This window comes from Pangasianodon hypophthalmus, chromosome 27, assembly GCF_027358585.1.
Source record: "Pangasianodon hypophthalmus isolate fPanHyp1 chromosome 27, fPanHyp1.pri, whole genome shotgun sequence".
Classification (NCBI taxonomy): Eukaryota; Metazoa; Chordata; class Actinopteri; order Siluriformes; family Pangasiidae; genus Pangasianodon; species Pangasianodon hypophthalmus.
The window spans coordinates 8,619,549-8,642,831 of NC_069736.1; the positions used below are offsets into that span (position 1 = coordinate 8,619,549).

General features: G+C 39.4%; 2 protein-coding genes across 4 annotated transcripts; one reads left to right on the top strand and one right to left on the bottom strand.

Annotated features, from left to right (window-relative positions):
- The first annotated feature begins 2,469 nt into the window (after positions 1-2,469).
- Positions 2,470-8,896, top strand: atf5a (activating transcription factor 5a). Its single transcript, XM_026922071.3, has 4 exons — positions 2,470-2,991; positions 4,646-4,891; positions 5,251-6,469; positions 6,876-8,896. Exons 2-4 carry the CDS (start codon positions 4,750-4,752, stop codon positions 7,060-7,062), a joined length of 1,548 nt encoding a protein of 515 aa, XP_026777872.3. The 5' UTR covers positions 2,470-2,991; positions 4,646-4,749; the 3' UTR covers positions 7,063-8,896.
- Positions 8,897-10,581: 1,685 nt separating this feature from the next.
- Positions 10,582-23,125, bottom strand: stk36 (serine/threonine kinase 36 (fused homolog, Drosophila)). 3 transcript variants are annotated; one of them, XM_026922062.3, is made up of 21 exons: positions 22,722-23,124; positions 22,407-22,607; positions 22,183-22,323; positions 21,694-21,771; positions 20,675-20,805; positions 20,105-20,354; positions 19,211-19,304; positions 18,881-19,047; positions 17,721-17,893; positions 17,374-17,515; positions 15,997-16,122; positions 15,616-15,792; positions 14,724-14,815; positions 14,384-14,447; positions 14,152-14,262; positions 13,971-14,045; positions 13,746-13,863; positions 13,515-13,641; positions 13,243-13,417; positions 11,677-13,146; positions 10,583-11,321 (listed from the first exon to the last, which is right to left on the bottom strand). In XM_026922062.3, the coding sequence occupies exons 2-21, from the start codon at positions 22,515-22,517 to the stop codon at positions 11,196-11,198; spliced, it is 3,948 nt and encodes a 1,315-aa protein (XP_026777863.3). In that variant the 5' UTR covers positions 22,518-22,607; positions 22,722-23,124; the 3' UTR covers positions 10,583-11,195. The 3 variants fall into 3 exon arrangements, with proteins under 3 accessions (XP_034156654.2, XP_026777863.3, XP_026777864.3); XM_034300763.2 differs by having other exon boundaries at positions 10,582-11,321; positions 11,670-13,146; positions 22,407-23,125; XM_026922063.3 differs by having other exon boundaries at positions 13,243-13,414; positions 22,407-23,123.
- Positions 23,126-23,283: the final 158 nt, after the last annotated feature.

Here is a 23,283-nt window from a genome sequence, read left to right on the forward strand (position 1 = left end):
ATCGAGCACTTTCTCTACCAGTTAAGATGATCTTAACTTTGTGATGCTTTTGCGAAAGTCAGCTCAGCTCATTAAAAACACTTCATGATTCGAGCAGAGAAAACATTAAAAATTGCCAGACAGGGGGTAGACCAGGATGAAGGGTGTGTTTGTTCTGTATTTTAGCTTTTGATTGCTGTGAAAAATATAATTTGTATACACTGGTACACGTAAAACACATGTACACACTAAAGTATAGGCCCTACAGCATCACCAATCAGATTATTGCTTTGAAACATGGGAAACAGGTAATGCATAAAATCTGGTGCAAGTCTTAGAAAGTTTTACAGAGACAAAATATTTGTAGGTAAGAGACTTTTTGTGTTTCATTAACTGTTTGATGCTTTTTGTTGGCACCTTTGGTATGCTTATGTGAGACTTTTCAAACTTAAATAATAACATCTGTTAAATGGACTTGTTAATTGGTTTTTATTTCTATTGATATGTCAGAGATTTAGCCTTTTGGTATCACTATGTTGAAAAGAATGAGTGAGTATGTAAAAGACAGATGTCAGATGAAAAATATGATGTATATGAAAGAAAAAAGTTATTATCGACCCCCGCCTTGTGCCTCCCATTACCTGGACTGGACCAAGACATTTCTGGTCACATGATAAGTTAATGTGGGGGGGGGGGGTATGGGGGGTGGGACAACAACTATGTGATGACGCATTATACAGACCACAGGCTCCCAACCCTGGTCCTGTAGTACCCCCTGTCTGTACATTTTAGTGTTTTCCCTGCTTTAACACACCTGATTCACCTAATGAGCTCATTAAAAGCCCATCTTGAGTTGGAATGTGTGTATTAGAGCAGGGGAAAACAGTAAAGTGTGCAGGACAAGTGGTACTCCAGGATCAGGGATTGGAACTGTGATATAAGCTATGCTCCTGTTCTCAAAAGACACAAGTGTGTCTGAAGCATTAGACTTCACATCTAGCTTGTGTTGACTAGTAACACAAGACTGGTCTGATATAACCAGTATCATGTCTCATGTAATATGTGAAGAGTACTATAGATACAGGCAGCTTAAACTTATCAAAGTGTACTTGTTGCAAGTGTAAACTTAGGGGGGGCTAGACATTTTTTCAGGGAGTGCCACTTCTCGGAGTTGAGAGGCAAAGCTGTTAGAAACACGGGCCGGGAGAGGGAGCAAATCCCATCGCAAATCCCATGGCAACAGCAACCAGAAAACAGGTCTAAAATAGGGGGCAGTGTTCGCTATTGCTATAGCAACAGGAAGACGTAGCTCCTTCAATCAGCTTTAGGATTTGCTGAGGCTGGAAAAACAAAGACTGATTCTTTGTTATTAAGCGCGATTAAAAAGCTTTAATAGGATGCAGACTTGATTTGACCCGACGACCCCAAAGGCACAGCCTGGGGCCATTCAGTGGGACATTCTGAGGCAAAACCAACACAAACATGTAACAGGTAACTAGTGCCAATTCTATAGGTAGCTTCCTACACTCAGGGGCAATGAAACACGTCCAGTAGCAACGTTTCAAAGTCGAGGCAGGAAACAATAGTATATTATTTTAACAGCACGCAGTTATAGTAATGCTTGTTGTTAAAGATGATACGCATGCGCAGAATGCGTCGCCTCGGAAACGCTGTTTGTTCACAGTCCCATCTTTCAACATTGTGTTTATATATATATATATATATGTATATATATATATATATATATATATATATATGTATATAACGTGTATGTGTGTGTGTGTGGGTATATACATAATTGGCTCATTTTTGGGTCAATGTTTCATGTAGAAATATTTTCATAATAAACATATCAGATGAGCTTTATTCATTATGATGGCAATGACCAGCTAAATAAAGCCCAACATAAGCACCAAAACATCTTAAATCTAAACTGGACCTGCACGGACTTTTTTTTCTCCACCTTTATTTATTAATCGACCTATAAAACATGGTCCTTTTGGTCATCTAGCTAAGATAAACTACATGTAGTGGTTAATTTATAACCTATGCAAACATACACAACCTCCACTAATGACCTAAAAATCAGGTCCTCTTTCCACATTAAACAGGAGCACTGCTGTAGGAACAGTGCTGTAAGAATGAAAACAAACTGCAGGACAAATGAAATCAAAGAGAAACAATAAACCCGAGTGCTTATCATGCTCTGAAAAAGTTGAGCGTAAAACTTCCTCGCTGCTTTACTCTCGGGATGTTTACGTGGAACATGTGCACAGAGAGCGCTGAGGTAAAAACCAGTTGGATGAAACGTCCCACGCGAGCCAACCAATCAGATAAGCGCAGAGCAGGACTTCAGCCAATGGCAGCGCGGCGGTTTTAGGCGCTCCAGCCAATCCGCGCGCGGCTTCCAGCGCTGATGCAACTAAGCTGCAACAATAGCCTTGTATCTCCTGGGTAGCAAAAAGTGTTCTTCCTCGTTGTAGCAAATTAAATAGTCCCGCTGAATCCATACGTCGTAATAACGTCTAGTTTCTCTCTCACTGAAATTCCATGTAAGAACTGTATAAGAAATGAATGTAGATATATTGAGAAATTAGGTCACTTCTGAGCAGGTTTGAACGTGTCCGAGAGCACACATAAGACTGTTTAAGAATCCTATTTTTTACACTTATAGGACATGTCTGGATATTGAAGCCCATATGATGTAGGCGTTGTTTACTATGGCGGAGAGTCTGGGAGGGCTGTGCAGTCGGGGCGGAGGGATCTACACGACCGGCACATGAGCGCATGACGCAGCCGGTTGCTAGGTGTGGATGACCTGATGATGATGCTTTCACTCAATTAAGCTTATTCTCAGTCATCAACTCCATCACAACAAAGCGAGAGCAGCTCCACTTCTGTCCTGGCCACTCCGAAGGAGACATGGCTTTTTGATTCAACAACCGCGTCGACTCTTCACCAAGCTCTGTGCTTTGCTGTAGCAACGCACCCCAAACTCAAAACCATAATGGAGTAAGTGAAACTTGCTTGTTACTTTGCGGAGTTGATTTTAGGATGTTTTCCAGCTGCTGTAACGCTACAGGGACTGCATAGTCCAGCTACTGCTGAGGTCTACATGTTATATTGTGAGTTTTAGACACAATAAGGAGAAAGTTTGGACTACTTTAGTTACTTTGCCACTTCATTCAACTGTTGCCACAAAATAATGGCGCTGTTTAGAACTTTGTATATGTTGTTACTAATCACTAGAGTTACAGTTAACTTCAGCTAGTGTATAAAGAGCAAAGCCATGACAGCACTTTGCTCTAGCTTGCTGTAGTTTGTGTTTGCTGTGTCGTGTATACTCACTAGAAAAGGGTTAAGTGTACTTTGGACAGTTAACAGTTCATGCTTTCTAAATGGGTTCTATACCTGGAATCATAAGAAAGTACCAGACAACAGAAGAGCATATTTAATAGGGTGCTATTATATATGAGCTGTATGAACTTTACAGCCTATTATTCCTTAAACAGCAAAAGTTATTAACAGCTTGGTTAAAAATCTAGAAGTGAAATAATGTCATTGCATGTAATTCATCTTGAGAATAAACTTAAATGTTGACACTGCATGTAATTTTTCCTAAAAGTAACCTTCATTTTAAGTGACCTTGTTTTTCATCTAAGTACCCAGCTATATGTCTGATAAAGTTGATTTTTTTTGCTGCTTGAGGTAGACTACCTTGAACACAAAGAGAGAAGGAGTTCAGGGCATTAAGAACCACTGACACCTTGCATTACGTCATTGCCTGCATCCCACGTGCATGTTGAGTTTCTGGTCCTAGAATTCAGTGACCTGTGCATGTTTTGTATGTCTGACAGATTTCCTCTTAGCTCTGATTTCTAATCATGATCGTCATGATGCTGTGCTATTGCATGATCTGCTCTTGTGCAGTTTACAGACAGCAAGCTTGTGATTTTGGGTCCTGGATCAGAGTGTAAACACAACTGCATTATAGAGTGTGTTGTGCTGGAGAGTGTTTTCATGGAGTCTGAGTAGAGATTATGATTGTGTTCATTAGTATTTCCATTAATACCAGGCTCTTGTGTCTTGTGGCTGATTGTGGCTGATTGTATCACACTAGACAGTGATGTTTAATTGGTGATTATCGTGGCTTATCTGTTAATGATGATGATAATGTCATTTAAAGTAGCTCAGTATGTGTCTGTGTCAGATAGAGAGAGCAGTAGGTTTATTTGGCACAGATTGAGCATCTACTTGGTTCACTGGGATCTCAACTGAGACTATTAAGTGGGCACAGGAGACTGAGATGGATGGAACAGGTCTAGTGGTAGTCTAAATTGGTCCCCTGACAATCACAGATGTTTCCTGAGTGATGCTGAAATGAAATGGGTCATTTACCTCATCAATGTCTAGTGTAATTGTGATGGATATATTTCTCCAAGATGCAAAAAAGTGCTTCTTGGTGACATCAAAGGCTTTTTGTATATCGACAGCACCGTGATGGTCGAAGGAGGAAAGCCCTTTCGAACAGGGGATTTCTCTTCAGAATTTTCTCCAAGTTGATCACACAAGACATGATACATTTTAGCGATTATATCCCAGCCATCTGAAATTATGCGAAGTTTTTCGATAGTCTTCTCTGATCCATCTTCCCTCATTTTTTTAGGTTTCATAATGCGTACCCAGCCCTGTTTTCTGTGGCTCAACTCACTAACGACACTATCGTGCACCACAAGCTCGGACAGTTGAATCGTAGAATCATCAGACAGAATGATGGCAATGTCAGCGCCCATATGGAAGGCTCTACTTGGATGCCCGGCAGACCCCCTCGCTCTCTCTCACCCACAGGCTAACCACAGCCAATTGGAGAGGCGCAGAGGGGAGGGGCCAGAGGAGAGCCAGCACTTAATTGGTGAGTTGCAGTGAGTACAGTTTTTTATTTTCCCAGTTTCAGGTGGGCACCGCACTGCAGCACATTTTCTCCTCCTTGAACAGTGAGTAAAACTACCAATGTGTGTCTGTTTTTAAATGTTTGTGGTGTGCATTTGAACTGTTTTGAGATGAAATAATGCTATCGATTTTAATGCTTTATATATATGAACTATATCGATCATGCGGTATCATTTTTAACAAAATCCTGAAATAAGAAATGTTATATAGCGCACATGGTACTGTTTTTTTTTTTTATTGTAAATTATTTTCGTAATTCTAATTTTTTTGTAAATTATGCATTAGATTTACAGGTTTTGATTATTTTCACTTTCCCAATAGGTGATGGTCTCAGTGACTGGATGACGGAAGAAGTGGATTTCTCCTCATACCTCCCAACCCCTCACTCCTCTCCCTCCCCCAATGCATCCCTTCCCCCTTCGCCCCTCCAGCATGACATCCAGGTGCCCTCTGATTTGGAGGTCATGACATCTCTGCTGCAGGAAGAGCTTGCTCAGCTGGAGGATTACTTCCTGTCTGACCCGCTCCCAGAGAAAGTCTCCAAACTGGGCAAATGCGACAAGGGGCCACCACCAGTGGGCCCCCCATCATACTACCAGTTGCCCTATGCATCATATTCAGCTTCTAGCCAATCAGAATCTAGCCCCCTACTTGTTACCCTAGCAACTGGGGAACTAGACCTGCTGAGCTTTTGTGGGGGTCCCATTGGCCGATCAAAGATGCCTAGACACACCCCTTACGGTTGCAGCCGTCCCAATGCCAACGTTTGCAGCCGCAAGAGAGTTACTGAAGGGGTGAAGGTGAGTGAAGGCTATGAGAATGGCATCTGGAGTTCCAAAGGAAATACCTCAGGTAACTCAGCTGTTGCGCTTAATGGCAGCTACAGCTGTGTGGAGGATGAACGGGTGGTGGGCAAAGGGTACTGCTTGGGCAGTGCGGTGGAGATTCGAAGGTGCGCCATTTTACCCAAAGAAGAAAAGAACTGCCGCTACTCAGATGAAGCCATCGGTATAAGCAAAGTTGTAAGCAGCAGCTATGGCTTTGGTGGGCCCATTCAAGTCCCACACAAAAAAGAAGAGATGATGATGTATGGTGTCAGAGAAGTCAACATGAATGGAATGGATGGAAGTGGAGAGATGGAGATGATGAGCGAAGGCAAAACATCCATTGGCGATGTGGTCAAGGCTAACATGCCCTGGAAGACCGAGTCCAACGAAGGGTGCTATCTTCAAGGAAGACCCCATGATGAGGCCTACCACAACTTCCTAGGGTCCATCAATGAGCCAGTGAAAGCAGAAGGCGTCGAGATACATCGTCAACATGGCGACTATCACTGCAACTTTCTGGAAGGTCAAGGCCCTGACTGCTTGAGTGGAGACAGACACGGACACGAAATGGGTGCTCATTGCCCCAGAGGTGTCTGTGCACTGAAGGAAGAGTCCTGCATTGGGAAACCAGACCTGGATGTCTCCCTAATGGAAAACAATCAAGGAGAACGTAAACAGAAGAAGAGAGATCAGAACAAGACCGCAGCTCACAGGTATAGCTTTTCCCACCAGCAATCAGTACCATAAGATCGTAGGACAGTATGCTAGATTAATGAGCAGGTATATCTGGTAGGTCTTGTTTTATTTACCTTGGTTTTTAAAATTCTACTTCTTCAGTATCATTGTAGTAAAGTCTAAAGCCTATGGAAAAGTCGTTCAAAAAAACCCCTCAAAATTCTTTATCAAATTCATGGACATGCTTGACTCCGCAGGCCAAAAAGTTTGAGGATAGCCGGGCATGTAGGTGTAGAACAGGCATATATGAATTCCATATATTTCAAAATAAAACTTGATGCAAGAGACAACACCAGCCACACCCTCTCTGAGACTACAAATAGAAAAGCAGAGCATGATTCCTCAGTGCCATCAATATTTTTAACATTGGACTTTCTTCGACAGGTATCGGCAGAGGAAGAGAGCAGAGCTGGACTCATTGGAGGAGCAGCTTCATGGCCTGGAAGGAAGAAACCGAGAACTTCGGGACAAGGCCGAATCAGTGGAGCGAGAGATCCAGTACGTGAAAGACCTTCTGATCGAGGTGTACAAGGCCCGCAGTCAACGCCTAAAACAAGAGGCCAGCGCCTGAGCTGAACTTGGTAGCCTGACAATTGATGATTGTCCTGCAAGTAGAATTGATAGTGCTCTAAATATGGATTGGAATTTAAGTTGGAATGATTTCTGATCGAATGTCTTTTTTTTTTTTTTTTTTCCTCTTGTTTTTGGATGGGGCGGGAGGGTGTACTCTTGCACGTTATGTTAACCAATAATTTACCTTTCGTTACAAACTGACAAGTCCATCAACAGCTGCAGCACAAACTTCCACTCTATTCAATTCCAACTCAAAGTCAAATAAATATGCACTGTGATTCTGTCATGGGTTAAATGACAGTTGGCTTTTGTGTGGGCCTCCTTTTTTCCAAGAATAGATAAAACGGGTTCTATTTTCATGTCCTTTTCGGAATTGATGTTAACACTGAACACACAATCAAATAAAGCACATTATTTTTAGTTTACACAATGCTATAACTTAATATCATGACCTGCACCAATTTTAATTTATTAGAATGCAGAGAATTTTAATTTTCTTTTTGTTGAAATTATTTATAAACAGTTTCAAGGTTTGTAGCACTTGGCAATAGCATAATTCTTCCATCAAAAATGAATAAGCACTAATAACAGTAAGCAATGTTTTTTCCAGACCAATTGACTTTCAGGGGAATTAGTGTTTTGAAAATGAATATTCCCTCAGGAATAACAAGCCTGAATTTTATTTTTTTTTTTACATTACATCCCCAATATAGGTTAGTCCTGCAGCTCAGGTATGCTATCTATGTCCAAAGTCACGGAAGTATGTCAGTTTGTAACTTGATGCTGAAGATATGGCACTGCCTAATGTTATGTGTGTCGAGTTCATAATGTTTTAGTCTTGCATGCCTAAGATTTCATGGCTTTTCAATGCCATTGTTCTTTCTTTTGGTTTGAACGGGATGTTAAACATTACAGCATATCTCTCTTGCTAAAGACCTGTTATATATCCTCTTTGCTTAGTCATTTCATAGAACGAGTGGCATTTTTGAGTTCACAAACTACTGTTTGGCCCACTGTCTCTGCTGTAATTGCGAAAACAATCAGGGTTTGTGATTTTATAAGGCTTGTTTGATCTGATTTAAAATGGTGTCCTAGTGGGTAGCACAAAAAAAAAATCTTTATAGCTCAACAGCTTTTTTATATTTCCACTAGAATGCTTGAGATGGCTTTAAAACTTTTATTTAGCTGTAGCTCAAAATTCTGTCCTTCCTAGCAATATTTATTCAACATTTTTCATTAATGTAATCTAATATTAATAACAAATACAGTTGCGTACAATGAACATGAATTTAGGATTTTTATTTTTACAGTCTATATAATCAAATTTATGTATCCAGCTAAGCAGTCTGGTGATATTTTTTATTTGATGTGTGCACATATGGAACCACATGGAAAACAAATCCAGACACAATTAGATTAGAATTTTTTTTTTTTTTTTTTTTTTGGTTTACACATAAATCGTTTAATTGAAGCTTCATGTGTACCTTAAAAACTAGCAATACCTTTATTTTCCTAAGCCTTCTGAATACGTAGCCTAGCACAGTTATTGAGAGAGCTAAGCGCCTTATCGAATTTAAATCTGCTTTTCCTCTTGGCGGTATACAATCATGTTTCTGAGAAATGAGCAGACTGTGCACGGTGTGTCATCTTGTGAAGCTGATAAATGTTGGAACTCATGAGCTACGCGGCTGAGCCACGTTGTTTTACACACGTTCACACCAGCTGAAAGACCAAGACCAGACATTTCGATGCGTCATTTTCTTTCCAGTTGATTGCTTTGTGTTTTCTTGTCATTCTTTTGATTCCAATAAAGTGATTTGTGTAAGCAGTAACGCATCTCGAAGCTGGTGACTTGACGAACACACTGAGAAACTCGGTGTTTGTTGTTGGTGGAGGTGGTTTGTGTGTGTGTGTGTGTGTTTTTTTTTTTTTTTTTTTTTTTTTTTTTAAAATACAGACAAGCGCTATTTCTAAAACCTCATACTGCTCAACTAAAGATTATAGTAAAATACAAAAAAAAAAAAAAAAAAAACAGGAATTCATGCAATTATTAAAATCAAAAAACAAACAAACAAACAAACAAAAAAAAAAACAGTAACTGTCGGATGAACCAGATATTAACGCGGATTTTTTGCTAGTTATTTGTTTTTGTTACTTATAATTAGTAACCTTTTTTTTTTAAAAGTAGAAGAAATTTTATCCACTTTGGTTGTCTTCGAGGAAAACCACCGGAGACTTAAAAAAGAAAGAACGAAAGAAAGAAAGAAAGATCAATCAACTAATAATTCGTGCTTCTACCAAATTTGCCAAATATTTATTAAAATTTCGTACTAAATACCTCCGACTGCTAGTCAGCACTATTTCAATATTTTTTGCGTCTAATTTGTGAAGCAGCTTTTAAAGCCACATGCACACACAAACCATCATATTTCCAGCCCCATATCAGACCGTTAGCTTCCAGATTTCTGATCAATCTAAATCCTAATTAGGCTGGAAGCCAGTGAGGAGAACAGGAACCAGACTGTGGACATGCTTTTTCCTGACAGTTTGAGTAGTTCGTTATAGCCTGCTTACTGCACAGGCAGCCTTCATCCTCTAACTGCTTCATGGGTTTTCTCTGTCTATAAACACACACACACTCACACACACTCACACACACACGGAACTGAAATAGCACACCGGCAAAAGTGTTCCTCCCTCCGCGCTTAAAATAGGCAGTGTAGAAATAGCCTATATTTTCCTTTTAATATCAACCTGAATAAATGACTTGTAGGGAAAAAAAATAAAAACAGTGAGGTGAATAAAACTGAGGAGAGATCTGCTCCAATGCGGCTTCAGCTTTAATTACCATGACCACATTCCCGAGCGTATAGAATTCCCTGTTTTTAAATAAAACCTTCATATTGAAAAACCTCCCATTTTATAGTTGTTTTTAGAAAATTGTTGTATTGGCAAAATTCCACTATATCCAGCCTACACATCTGTTTAGGACCAGTCGGAACCACATGACTAAAATGAGCCTGTGCACCGACCGGCTTCTGAAATCTCAATCAGTTTTATTTTACCTTGTTGTGGTTTTTTTTTTTGTAAGATTAATTAGTATTATTTAATCACTTGAACCATGTCCAGAACCACCAGAAAGCGGCACTTGTCTCTTTTCAGTAAACACGGCTACAAAGACTACAGGCTGAGCGCACACAATAGCATCCCGACATGTTGTAGCCTATTCAATCATTTTAATCTGAACTAAATATTTAACATTATCATTTTCACACCAGAATTATATAGGCTAGTAGTAGCCTGTTCCAGGAAGTGAGATGAGAAATTCAGAAATACTTAAAGATTCATGTTTTTACAGGAATTATTTCTATCCTAAGCGAGAATGCACACCTTTTGTCTTTCTGGAAAAAACAAAATCTGTGTGTATATATATATATATATATATATATATATATATATGAAGAGATTATTAACTCCATATATTCCAAAAATATACACCTGTATCTTCTGCTGCTCCTGTTCAATATCCAAAAAGAAAAAAATTTTTTTTTCAAATAATTTATTTAGTGTTCATGACCTTACAAAATCTTTCAAATCAAAATCTTCTAGCTGCAATTTACTAACCGTCTATAAAAATGATTCCAAGATCATAAAAATACAAATGAAAATTAGAGTGTATCCTGACAAATTTGTTTGGACTTGGACAGGCAGGTCTCCAGATAATGTCCTTTTTTTTTTTTTTTTTTTAAGCAGTCATTGCAGGACATCCTTAGTGTTTAATAATCATGAGTATCATTCTACACAATTGTACAATACTGATCATTTTTTTTTTTTTTTTTTTTTTTTTTTTTTTTTACAAGTAGGCTCTGTATACACAGCTTAAGGCTAGTTTCAGTCTAAATCACATTGTCACTGGGATTGCTTACATTCCAGGCTTAATCTATATCCAAGACCAAACCCACCTTCCTCCCCTTAAAACAAACAAACAAACAAACAAACAAACAAAAACTGTACAGGAACAATAACTGATATTAAGGTAACTGAGACATCTGCCCTGGCACTCTCAGAAAAAACTCAATGACACATTAATTATTAAACTAGTATTATATTAATTGCACTTTTTTTTTTTTTTTATCCCGGTGTTGAGTCTACATTATGTTTCACCTCTGCTTGACCCATCCATCTGTAATTGCTCTGAAGTGATGAACTCTGGCATATGTGGTGGAGTTTAAGCTCAGCTTCAGTGGACTTCAGAGCCTTGTAGAGAAAGCAGTTAGAATACGAGAGTAAGACATGCTGGTAAGGAGTTTTCACTTGTTGTTCTCCAAGTCCCTCAGCACAATTGTCAAAATGATGCAATGTTTCTCAAATGTGTCTGCACACTGTTCGTTTCGTTAAAGCTTTCCGGGGGTAAGTGTAATTGTTATGGGGCTGCACTGATCATAGCGCAATAGTGTTGTGCATTTTATTGCTACTGCACATGAAATTATGGTACTGGATATTTGCCCCATAATAAAGCTAAAACATAAAATTTTATTAAATTATCATAACTTTTTTTGTTGGTAATAATTACGCAATACAAGCATGAAAGAAAATACACCACACCTCTCACCTGCTGCAGTGCGTCCTGTTGACTAAACGCACACAGGGCGGACAAGGCTTGCCGCCGCACTGCATGATGGGAGTCGGCGCGGGCGAGGCGCAGGAGTTGATGGGGAGCGTCCGCGCTCATCAGCGCTCTTTCACCTCCTGTAATGGCAGCCATGCTCCCTAGGATGATGCAGCCTTGTCGTCGAATGACGGCATCAGAATCTGAGAGGAGAGAAACTGCTGGAGATGCTGCTCCCATGGCGACTTTGAGCCACTCCTCCCCCTCTATACAAGTACCTATAGAACTTAAAGGAGAGCCAGAGTCGCCCTTTATCCATTTTCTGATATCCTCATCCCTAACCCTCATTCTTCCTCTGCCCGTTACTGCTGGAGCACTGACGGTTCTCCTCCTGCACTCAGTCCCTTCCTGTAAATGCTTGTCTCTCTTTAATGTGACTTCAGTCTTTCTCATCATGCCTAGCCACTTGACCGCAGCCTTACAAGCACTCCTGCGTACAGAAGGCGCAGAATCAGACAAGCGGCTTAGCAAGTCCTTGAACACTGCTGGTTCGATGGTCCAGTTTGGTCCTGCGTTTGATCTGGGAGAGGCCTGTCCCAAATCTGGCTCTAGGCAAGACAAGAGGTTGCAGCCGGCTGCTCGGACCCCGTCATCATGGTGGCGTAGGGCAGCACGGAGCACGACCGGGTCCACAGGCACGGCAGACAGGGCCGAGCCAGGTGTGCAAGTCCGACATAGCAGAGTCAGAAGCTGCACTGCACACCCAAACAGGGATTCGGTCTGCAGCAGCATGGACAAGAGAGAACTTGCTGTCCTAAATTCAGGCTGATGAGGCTGACCTTTGACCTCTGACGCCTTAGAACAATCCTTTATTACACTAGTGTGACTTATGCAGTTCTTAGGCTGCTCTAAACTGTCAATAAACCAGCTCATGGTGCTCTTGTGCCGTGCTGTGAGATGTCTGAGATGGTCTGAGAAACCTTTGTGAAACTCCAGGCTGTCTAGAAGCTCCTCCATGCCATCACTGTGTTGCTCTATACTATCTTGAAGGTGTTCCATGCTGAGAATTTTTAGATCTTGCTTGATCTTTGAATGAAAGCCCCTTTCTTTCAGCTTCCCAGACTTGTTTTTGGATAGCTGGGAGTGCATGTTAGGAGGATCCCTCGTGTCCCTACCTTTATTTATACTCCCTCTTATTATGTCTGTGGCTCTCTTAGGGTGATCCCCTTCAATTCTGCCCTTTTCTAACTGGTTTTTATGTGGGGTACCATTAAGTCTTGGTTGCTCTGCTGCACTCTCAGACTGGTTAAGGTTATTTAGGGTTTGGTCTGATGGTGCACTCTGGGGAAGAAACCGACAGTCCTGGGCTGCTGTGATGAAGCTTGGAACAGCATACTTAGGGGAGGACAGGCAAAGACGGCACAACAGAGAAAGCGGAAGCTCTAAAAGAGCAGGGGATTGGAGTTGAATCACCTGGAAAAGCACATACAGGTAGAAACTTTTAAAGGAACTATATTCAACCCATATATAACTTACAAACCCTTGCTGTAGAATGGTGTATTTACTTGCCTGAACTAAGCCTTCCACTATATTCAGGCTTTGATACGAGTGGAGAATCGCCACCATTTTCTCCTGGGGCAGCTCCACAGCAAACGGAAAGCACAGTAACTGGCAGCTCATCAGAGCTAGACTATTCATATCAGAGCCGCCCCACAGGAGACCCCTTTTAAGTGGTGCTGAGCTGCTAAGAATGAGAGCACGGAGGCGGGTCACAATTAACATGATGTCTAAAATTAAGTTCATCCTACCAAGAGAAGTAAAAAGTCTCGAGATCAACTGACCTATCGGTAGTCAAGAGACGAATGAGGGTGCGAGTGAATTTTTTGTCGTCGTCAAAAAACAGAAAAAGGCAGTCATGAGGCTCATTGGAGAAAGCAAACAGGGCAATAGATAAAAGGACAGAGAGACCTAGGAGGAGCAAAAATAACTGACTTCAATTAAAATGCAGTTCATGGTATATAGTACGGATCATTTTTAAAAAAAATTCTGAAAAATATATTTTTACAGTTTACCATCAACTGAGAGAAACTCAGGTCTGGATGCTGTGCTTTCTAGAATAGTGCCAACTTTAGTCCACAAGTGACACCAAACCTCAGAGTTCAGAAAATCATACAGAGCACTGCTTTCACTCTGCAATCGAGGGGAAAATCGGTTTATTGTAATGGAGAATTTCTAAAATTTTTACTATTATAATAATTACATGACGAAATCTCACAAAATATTGTGGGTGAAATTACCTCAGAGAGAAAATAAAGAATTAATGCCAGGACACTGTCGCACATGCCCCAGCCAGCAGGTAAAGGGTAATGAGGCTAAGAGAGGGAAAACAAACACATCATGACTCCCAGGACTTATACAAATATCGCAGCATAAATAAGCATGACCTTTAAATATTATGGTGGAAATTCATGTCTGTACCTCCTCTGGTCCTGACAGTAGAGCCTCCAGAAGAGCCGTAAGTCTGTCCATGTGGATGTTAACACAGACACCGTAGTGAACAAACAGACTCAGGACTGCAGCTGCTTGTGGCTGGATGAGGAAAAGAAAACCCAGAAATGCACTGATCCATAATACTGTCAGTTAATTATTAATCAGATATCGGTATCAGTAATGAAAACCTGTGAAAATGTTGCTCTAAACAGGGACTTACTGCCAGAGTGTTTGGGTCAGGATGGAGAAATAATGATATCAACAGCTGGCACAAATCCTCAGCTCTAGTGAGAGAAGTATTATTTATAAAGATAACAAATGAACAAGTTAATCTAATTACTCATAACCATCTGTGCACATAAAAAAAAAAACGGCATTGTAAAAACTTTAGCAGGGTTTTTTTTTTTTAAACAGCAATTTATTTTGACATTATTCCTGTAAACATCAATGCATGATTTTTTTTTTTTTTAAATCTTAGAATTATATTTATTGTACTAATAATCACTTAAAATATCGAAGCAGAAGAAGGAAATTATTAGTGAGGGTAAGTAAAATCAGACCTCTTCTCCTTCATTTGCCAGTCAGGCTGATTCTCCCAAATCGGCAAAAGCACAGCCGTCAGCTCTCCCAGCACCTTCTCGCTCCACGGCTTCTGCAGTCACACCAAATTACGAGCAATCAGTCTCATTACTCAATATTCATATTATTAGTATAGCAATCATAACAACATTTATCAGTGTTAACCAATGACTTAATTATGTCAGCCCCTTTTTGTAGAACATGATAAACCAATGATAAATGTAAATCTACTCATTAACATCATTACTGTCAGGAAAAATATAAATAAAACCCAAATCCTGGATGAATAATAATTTTTCTGAAATCTGATCAGAAAAAATAGACCCCAAATGTTGATAGGTTTACTTATTTACCAGTCCTTTATGAGAACTTAAAAAACCTTCATGCCCGAAGTTACATGATTATGTCCTACAAAGATTAATTTTTACTTTTATTGTGGGAAATGTTTCATGTATGATTTGTAATGCAAACCATTATTCTGAATGATGATGAATAAGAATTATTATTATACTGCAATTCATAACTTTATTTCTCTCTCATGTATGCCCTAGTAAACACCTTTATGAGACAACACAGAAGTAAGAGTGGGATGATTTTCTGTATAATGAACATTTTTAATACCAAAAAAATTGTACCTCTTATTTAAGAAAAGCTAAAAGAACCAAATTTTTTGTTACTAAGGATAAAGTTCAGATTAAGTGCAGGCATACCATTATTTAACTACAGTAAAACTTAAGTCAAAGGAAATGCCTCACAAAAACATAATAAAAACAGTAAAGCGGTACGTGTATGTATATATACGTATGTATTCATATTTGATTTAAGTGCAGTGTTTTTTAATAAACAAGACAGCTATATTTTGTGTTCTGTTACCTTCATTACTTCAGGACTGCTAAGCATCACCTCAATCAGACTAAATAAAATGTGAAGCACATCTATCTCCTCGCCAATTCTCCTGGCATCAGCAGGGTCAGAGGTCAGGATAATTTTAGTGAGAATCTTTAGGAGCTGAAGAATAGTGGAAGGCTCCTCCAACTTCCCATTAAGGAGCTGTGCAAAGAAAGGGGTGTTCAATTTACTCTATAATACATTTAACACTGTGTGGGTTTTTCTTTTGCCAATTATCACACATGCCTTTTGGCTTGAGGCGACTACAACTATAGCACAGTATTTACAGCAAAGCCCTTGATGATAATTAAGCTTAACCAACAAGACTCTCATTTAATTGAAATACAAAGAGTAATTTCAGTTTGCCTGCTCCTTGCATCCGAGGAGCTTGTTCTTCAGTTTCTGATGGATGTGGGGATCCATAGGCACAGACATGTGATCTGTCACGTCAGCCAACCGCTGCCACTCTTCATCACTGTTAACATCTTGCTCCTGGGTGAAGTGCAGAGGGACATGTTAAGTGAGCGAGGTATTGTTTTGTTCAGAAGTTTACAGCAGATCCATCGAACCTACTTTATAAATATACAAAGTGATATACACTCACTTGCCATTTTAATAGAAACACCTGTACGCCTGCTCATTCATGCAATTATCCAAACAGGCAATCAGGTGGCAGCAACACGATGCATAAAATCATGCTGATACAGGTCAAGAGCTTCACACTGAACATCTGAATGAGTAAAAAATGTGATTTTATGATGTGGCATGGTTGTTGGTGCCAGACAGACTGGTCTGATATTTCACGCACAGTCTGTAGAGTTTACACAGAATGGTGCAAAAAAAACACTGAGTGGAAAAACACCAACTGATATTTTTCCAATATTCAACTGTCCATTTTTGGTGAGTCTGTGCCCACTGAAGCCTCAGAATCCTGTTCTTGGCTGACAGTAGTGCAACCCGATGTAGTCTTCTGCTGTTATAGCTCATCCTCCTCAAGGTTTAGTATGCTGTGGATTCTGAGATGCTTTTCTGCTCACCACAGTTGTAAAGGGTGGTTATTTGAGTTGCTTTCAGCTCAAACCAAACCAGTCAGTCTTCTTTCATCAATAAGATGTTTTTGCCTATAGAACTGGAGCTTGCTGGATGCTTTTTGTTTTTCTCACCATTCTGTGTAAACTCTACAGACTGCTGTATGTGAAAATCCCAGGAGATCAGCAGTTTCTGAAATACTTCATCCAGACCATGGCACCAACAACCCTGCCACGACCTGCCAAGTCACTGAGATCATGTTTCCCTACTCCCTAATGTTTGATATGAACATTAACTGAAGCCCTCTGACCTGCATCTGCATGATTTTATGCACTGCACTGCACTGCTGCCGCACGATTGGCTGATTGGTAACTGCGTTACGATTGAATGAGCAGGTGTTCCTATTAAAGTGGCCAGTGAGTGTATATTTACTAAATGATTAAATATGGTATCTGAAAGTATGTCTGTGTAATATATATATATTCACGTTTACTTATTTCAAGATTTAGGCTAGAAGTACATCAAGTACTTCAAAAAAATCAGAATGTCACAGTCTTCTGGCTGTAATGCGAGATCATTGTGACATTATTCATAATATCCAATATAACTGATAAACATTTAAATTTGCCTTAAAACATTCACAATAATTTAAACCCTTATTTTCTTTTCTTATGTAAAGTCTTTGAAAAACGAATAAAATCCACAATTACTAACATCACTGTCCATCCTAACAGAAGCCAAGCTGGTGTGTCCAGGTCTGGAGCGTCTCACCATCAGCCTCGGCCCCACCTCCACTGAAGGAAACTCTCTCTCATAGTCCCTGCTGATGGGGCCCTTACACGGAGCCGAACTCACCCTGACGACGCCACAACAAAAACACAACTTTGTGTAAGAAGCATATTTTAACGCTGTGTAGTTTTAGCCTTTCAATAATTCTTTAATGTTTTGATTTTTCTTTTATGATCAAAAATGTCTTTGCAGTGTTTCTGGTGCAAGTTGCAATTTTTTTTTGAAGACATCTTTTTTTCATGTTACATTCAAATTCGGAGCACAAATACTACCTGGCAACACCAATGTCATTGGCTTGATGCTGATTGGCTGGTGGATGAGCTGAATTTCGACACACTGTAAAGGTGCTGCCCAATGAATGGTTGCTGGTGGGGGCTTCTCCAGCCGGGGCAGTTTTGGTGCGAGGCTGGCTGTTAACAAGCGCTTTCCCATTCTTCAACTGGTCCTGGACAATCAAAACACACCACTTTTGCTTAAAGGTCTTCAGATCCAGCACTCCATACCATCAGAATAAACTTTAGAGTAACTTGAAACTGGATACTCATATTTTACTGGGTCACATGGAATATTTTTATGATTTTTGTTTTACTAATTTTGTCCATTTTTTCTGTGTTTTGATTTCTGTAATGTGACACCACTATCAAAGAGACCATATCCTCAGTGTGTTTTCTGAAATTTAAATAAATGAAATGGCAAAATCTGCAGATATTCTATAAATACTCTATCATATATTATATACCGAGTGTCTGCAGGTATGCTAAAGTTTTTGAGACTTTTTTTAAGACTGTCAAATGAAATTTAAAACCTAATTCTTTGACATAACAAATGTAAAATAAATTCTTCAAAAATAACACACACACGCACGCACGTTGTTTATGTGGATCATACAACAAGAAAAAAGATAAAATTTCCTCCACAGCGATCACTTCATGAAAGTCAGTTAAAAAGTCTAATGCCGTAGTGTACAGTGAGTTTTGGAATAGTCGGACACCCCAGTAAGAGTATTTTAGTTGAAGTTGTCATTTCCTAAATTTGACTGTGTAGTTAACGTTAGCATCAGTTTAGTACGAGCACTTGCATCATGCGACTGACTCTGTATTATACAGTATGCGTGAGAGAAGGAGAGTTTGTTTATAAAATTATTCAATTGTATTTTCTAAAAAATAAATAACGACACCAAAGTAAGAATCGCATAAAATAGTTTTATAGTAGTAGGCTTAGGGCCTTTAATTAAAAAAACAAAAAAATCATACAAATTTGGACTTTAAGGACCTGTGGACATGCTAAATTGGAAATTCATATGATCACATATTTCAAACCACAACTATGAGACTCGGAAATAATAATTTATTTTTCCATTTCATAACAGCATTACGCTCACGCTCTTCATCTTATATTCTCTGTAGTGAACTCGTGCGGTGTATAAACTCACCTGTCTGTTCTTCTGCTTTTTGTCTTGCAGGTCTCTGGCTCTGCGCAGTAATTTGCCCTCTCCACTGCGAGGTGCAGATTTTTCTGCCACCTGCTGCTGCTTCATGGCTTGGATGTCTGGACTGGGTGTTATGGTCAGGGGGCTGCATGAACCCTCATCTGGTAAAACTGTCCAAACACAACAACTCTTTTATTACCACTCTCAATATGTTACACATCTATTACAGCATTTCAAATACAATCCTGTAGCGTATGTTAATAAACTCATCTTTAATTTTTGAGAGTAGTCTTAAAAGCTTACAAGCCATAAAGCACCATGAAATGCTCTCACCTATGACTCCATCGGCAACATAAGGATGGTGAAGCAGGCCAGGCCAAGTCAGCCTCTTCTGAGGGTCTTTATTTAACAGACCCTTCAGAAAACTCTGTCAGACATTAAGGGATTGAGAATAATCTCACACATTAGTAACTTAACGGCACTTTTAATTGCACAGTATTTTTCATGACAAACGTATGGTGTCCATGATATTGGACTTTTTTTAAATTATGTGAACATTATTTAATTATCACACAATTTACATCAGAAATTGTGTTTCACACTGATGCATTAAATCATGTTTTAACTATATTTGCTTGCATATTGATTTTTATTATGTATTTATTTTAAGTCTAATTGTATTCCTATTCAGGGTTATAAACAAATATAATATAAACAAAATGACTAGGACAAAGACCCAGTTTTACACTAATTAAAACAATTATACATGGAAGCAATCAAGGCTTATAATTTATCATATAAAAGTAAAGCCTTTTTATTTATTCATTCATTCATCTTCAGTAACAGCTTTATCCCGATCAGGACTGCAGTGGATATGAAGGCTAATCCTGGGTATGAGATGGGAATACACCCTGGATGTGATGCCAGTCCATCACAGGGCCTCATACACGCAACGCACACTCATTCAAACCTAGGAACGATTTAGGCTAGCCTTTTTAATGTAGATTTTTTAAAACGATAAAATGATAAAGTGCAAAAAAAACCCACAAAACTATTTTGTTCCTAAATTGTCTGAGTAGATTTAGGACTGACCACAATTATCATTATCACTGTAGTCATTATTGTGCTGCTCCAGACAAGTCTACTGATGATTCACAATGTTGCCTAAATGTATGTATATTTCAATAACTACATAGAAAATGTTTGTGTTGTTGTGAAACTCCGTACCGTGCAGCCCTGGCTCATGTTCTCTGGCCATTTGACTGGGTCCTTGACGATCAGCTGCACGAGTTGAAAGATGGAGTTGGTGTAGAACGGCGGTGCCCCCGTGTGGAGCTCGTACAGAATGCAGCCCAAAGACCAGAGGTCAGCTGTGTGGTCGTAAGGTTTCTCTTCCACCAACTCCGGAGACATGTACAGAGGAGTCCCCTTAATGGAGGTCAACACCAGCGTGGACACACTCATGGCCCGAGCAAATCTGGAAAGAGGTTAAGATGAGAGAATATTGTGCTGAACATTTGGGTTATTTGGGTTTGTCAGACCAGCAAAAAATCTAGTCAAATGAGTTTTAAATCCAGAATTATTTTTTATCTGATTCTTAAGGGGAGAAAAGCCTTAGAAAGAAAATATGGGGATTTTTTTTTTTTACATTTACCAGCAATGGGACAAAAAAAAATCCAATAATTTGACATTTTTAAAAAAAAAAAAAAAAAAAAAAAAACTTTGTTAAACTGTCTAGAGTATCTAGACATATATAATATGGTTGCTACTTAACATAGCGCCATGTGTAGTACAAACCCAAAGTCACAGAGCTTCACCACACCCCCTTTGCCCAGAAGGATGTTCTGCGGTTTCATGTCGCGGTGCAATATACGATGGGAGTGCAAGTAATACAGGGCAGATACCAGCTGGCAAGCTATCTCGCGCACCTACACACAGCAAAACAACGAATGTGAGAAAGATGGCTATTCGCAGAAACCAGGTGTCTATTTCAGTTGAGCTGGCTGTCATTCTGTCATCCATGTGTACTGTATTGCAACTCTGACATCAGTATGACATATATTGGAACTAACTTCGCAAATGATTAGCTGCTTCCATCCAAATGTTTTGCAAAATTGTAAAGTAAATTTCAAAAATGTCATCAATTGTTAGCAGTGAATATTTTGAAGAGGCCGCAACGAAATGATGTAAACAAATGAAGACAAGGACTGGATGTAACGTGGGCCTGCTACATCACCATTTATTTGTAAAATATCAATATTTATAGCATATTCTTTAATGCAGTCGTTTTCAAAGTGGGGTTCAAGACCTCCAGGGGTATGTGAAGAATAGCCATGAGGTCTGTGATTTTTTTTTTCCTTTTACATTGATAGAAATCACATCCCATTTTTATCCAAATTTTTATCCAAATAATTTATTATTGAGTTCTTTATAGTTATTGACCTGTTTGACTGGTCCGCTTAAATGAACTGGGTTTAATCCAAACCTCAGTGACTCCAAAACAAGTTGGCCTTTAACTGTGTCCGATCAGTGGAAAGTTCAGGAATAAAAAAGCTCTATGGCTGCCATAAATAGCAAACAATATTACGGTACACCTTTAAGGCATGACCCTAATATTTGAATAGTTAGATTATATTCGGAGGAGATCTGTGAGATTTTGGGGCAGCAAAAAGTTTGCGATCCCCTGTCTTCACGAATATAGCAAATGTTTTTAAATCTCTGTACAATATCTGTGTATTACGCATAAACTCGAAACATGGAGTCCTACATTAAAGATCAGGGACGTGGATTATTATCTGACAGTATCCTTTATGTACCTGGCTCTCGGGTAAACTCCCATCATCCTCCAGGATTTGAAATAATTCACCTTCAGCGTACTCGGTCACCACTACCACCTGCCAGGGGAACACATATGACCGTATTATAGTGTAAATTTAAAATTAAAAGTGCTTTTACAGTTTTATGGCCATTATTTTCAGAAAGGCAGATGCGCAGTATGTCTTCTGAAGCCCCTCTTTGCACAATAAGCCATGTTATTAGAGCTGTTGTTATTAAGTTTTATGCAGTATAATTAGCCAAATGACCTGCAGGGCTAATGAGATTTTTTTTTTTTTTTTTTTTACTGCCAACGTCTGAATATACGATTTCGTTTTGCCTAACAGTGGCATTTACCAAGACATTTGAATGGGAACATTGGAAACGCTGGCAGCAATTTTCCTTTGAGCCGTTGCACTGGATTCTCCAGCAAATAGCTACAGTACATGTTTAATGTATAATGCAGAATCACACAATATTCAACACATTACCTCAGTTTGAGTCTCAAAACTGTCCAAAAGTAGAACTATGTTTGGGTGTTTGAGCCCTCGCATGATCTCAATCTCTCTCTTCAGACTCCGCAGCTCTTTCTCAGAGCGACCCACTTTAGGGATGAACTTTAAAGCCACAACCTGAAAAAAATTCACCAGTCAATTTTGCCTCAACATGACCCGTGGCTCTTTTACATATTTGTGTTTCTAGTGGCAGCACAAACCTGGCCGCTAAACCTTCGACGACCTTTGTACACTCGGCCAAACGAGCCTTCGCCTATCATCTCCAGAACATGGTACTGCTCCATCACAGCCAGAGAGCAGCGCGAGCGCATCAATCAACACCTTCTGACCAATCAGATTCCAGAATTCAGCAGCGCTGGGTTTTCAGCCAAGTTCACTCTCAGCCAACTTTAATTAAATTACTGTGGCAAGTTTAGTAGGAAAGTATTAATTTCAACAACACCCTCATTTGGATATTTTACTGTATTACATAATCGAGTTAACACATTATTCCAAAGACAATGAACTTAAATAACCTGATATACAGTAAACGAGCGGTTAGCTAGTTTCTCTCAGGCGATGAACAGCCCCCAGCTTAGCCGCTTAACAGTTAGTTAGCTAGCCACGCTATACTGTGCCATCTCTCCTTCCGGACAACTGCAAACTGTCCATTAACCGGTTCTACACTACCGAGAATAACAGTGCACGAAAGAGAAGTGTTTTCTAATCTGCAAATTATTTTTGATACAAAGCTGAGCAAACTTTGGAAAAGTTCGGTTACTGTACCGCTCAACTACGTACAAAAACAAAAAGCGCCTAGCAACTTTAATAGCGGATAAGCTAACAGCCCTGTTAGAAAATGTCCTTGAAACAAAAAAAGAACTGTATTCGTATGTTATGATACACGTCATACAAAGTTTTGAATGCTTAGTTCGCAAAAGCTTGTTCAACACTTGTTATTTCACTTGTTTTGTAAAACAAACACGTGAAAACAAAACTGTTTAGATCAGGCGATACAAAGGTTTACTATTTTAGCCCTCTCACTTCGGGGGCCTTGGCTTAGCAACGCTTTGGCGTCATAGCAACGAATCGCCCACC

Excerpts from the sequence above, each read along its gene's own strand:
- atf5a (XM_026922071.3), top strand. The coding sequence starts at position 4,750 with ATGATGGCAATGTCAGCGCCCATATGGAAGGCTCTACTTGGATGCCCG. Across the intron at positions 4,892-5,250 it reads GGAGAGCCAGCACTTAATTG|GTGATGGTCTCAGTGACTGG; the intron begins GTGAGTTGCAGT and ends CTTTCCCAATAG. Across the intron at positions 6,470-6,875 it reads AACAAGACCGCAGCTCACAG|GTATCGGCAGAGGAAGAGAG; the intron begins GTATAGCTTTTC and ends TTTCTTCGACAG.
- stk36 (XM_026922062.3), bottom strand. The coding sequence starts at position 22,517 with ATGCGCTCGCGCTGCTCTCTGGCTGTGATGGAGCAGTACCATGTTCTG. Across the intron at positions 19,305-20,104 it reads ACATGAGCCAGGGCTGCACG|AGTTTTCTGAAGGGTCTGTT; the intron begins GTACGGAGTTTC and ends AATGTCTGACAG. Across the intron at positions 14,263-14,383 it reads CTGACCCAAACACTCTGGCA|CCACAAGCAGCTGCAGTCCT; the intron begins GTAAGTCCCTGT and ends TTCCTCATCCAG.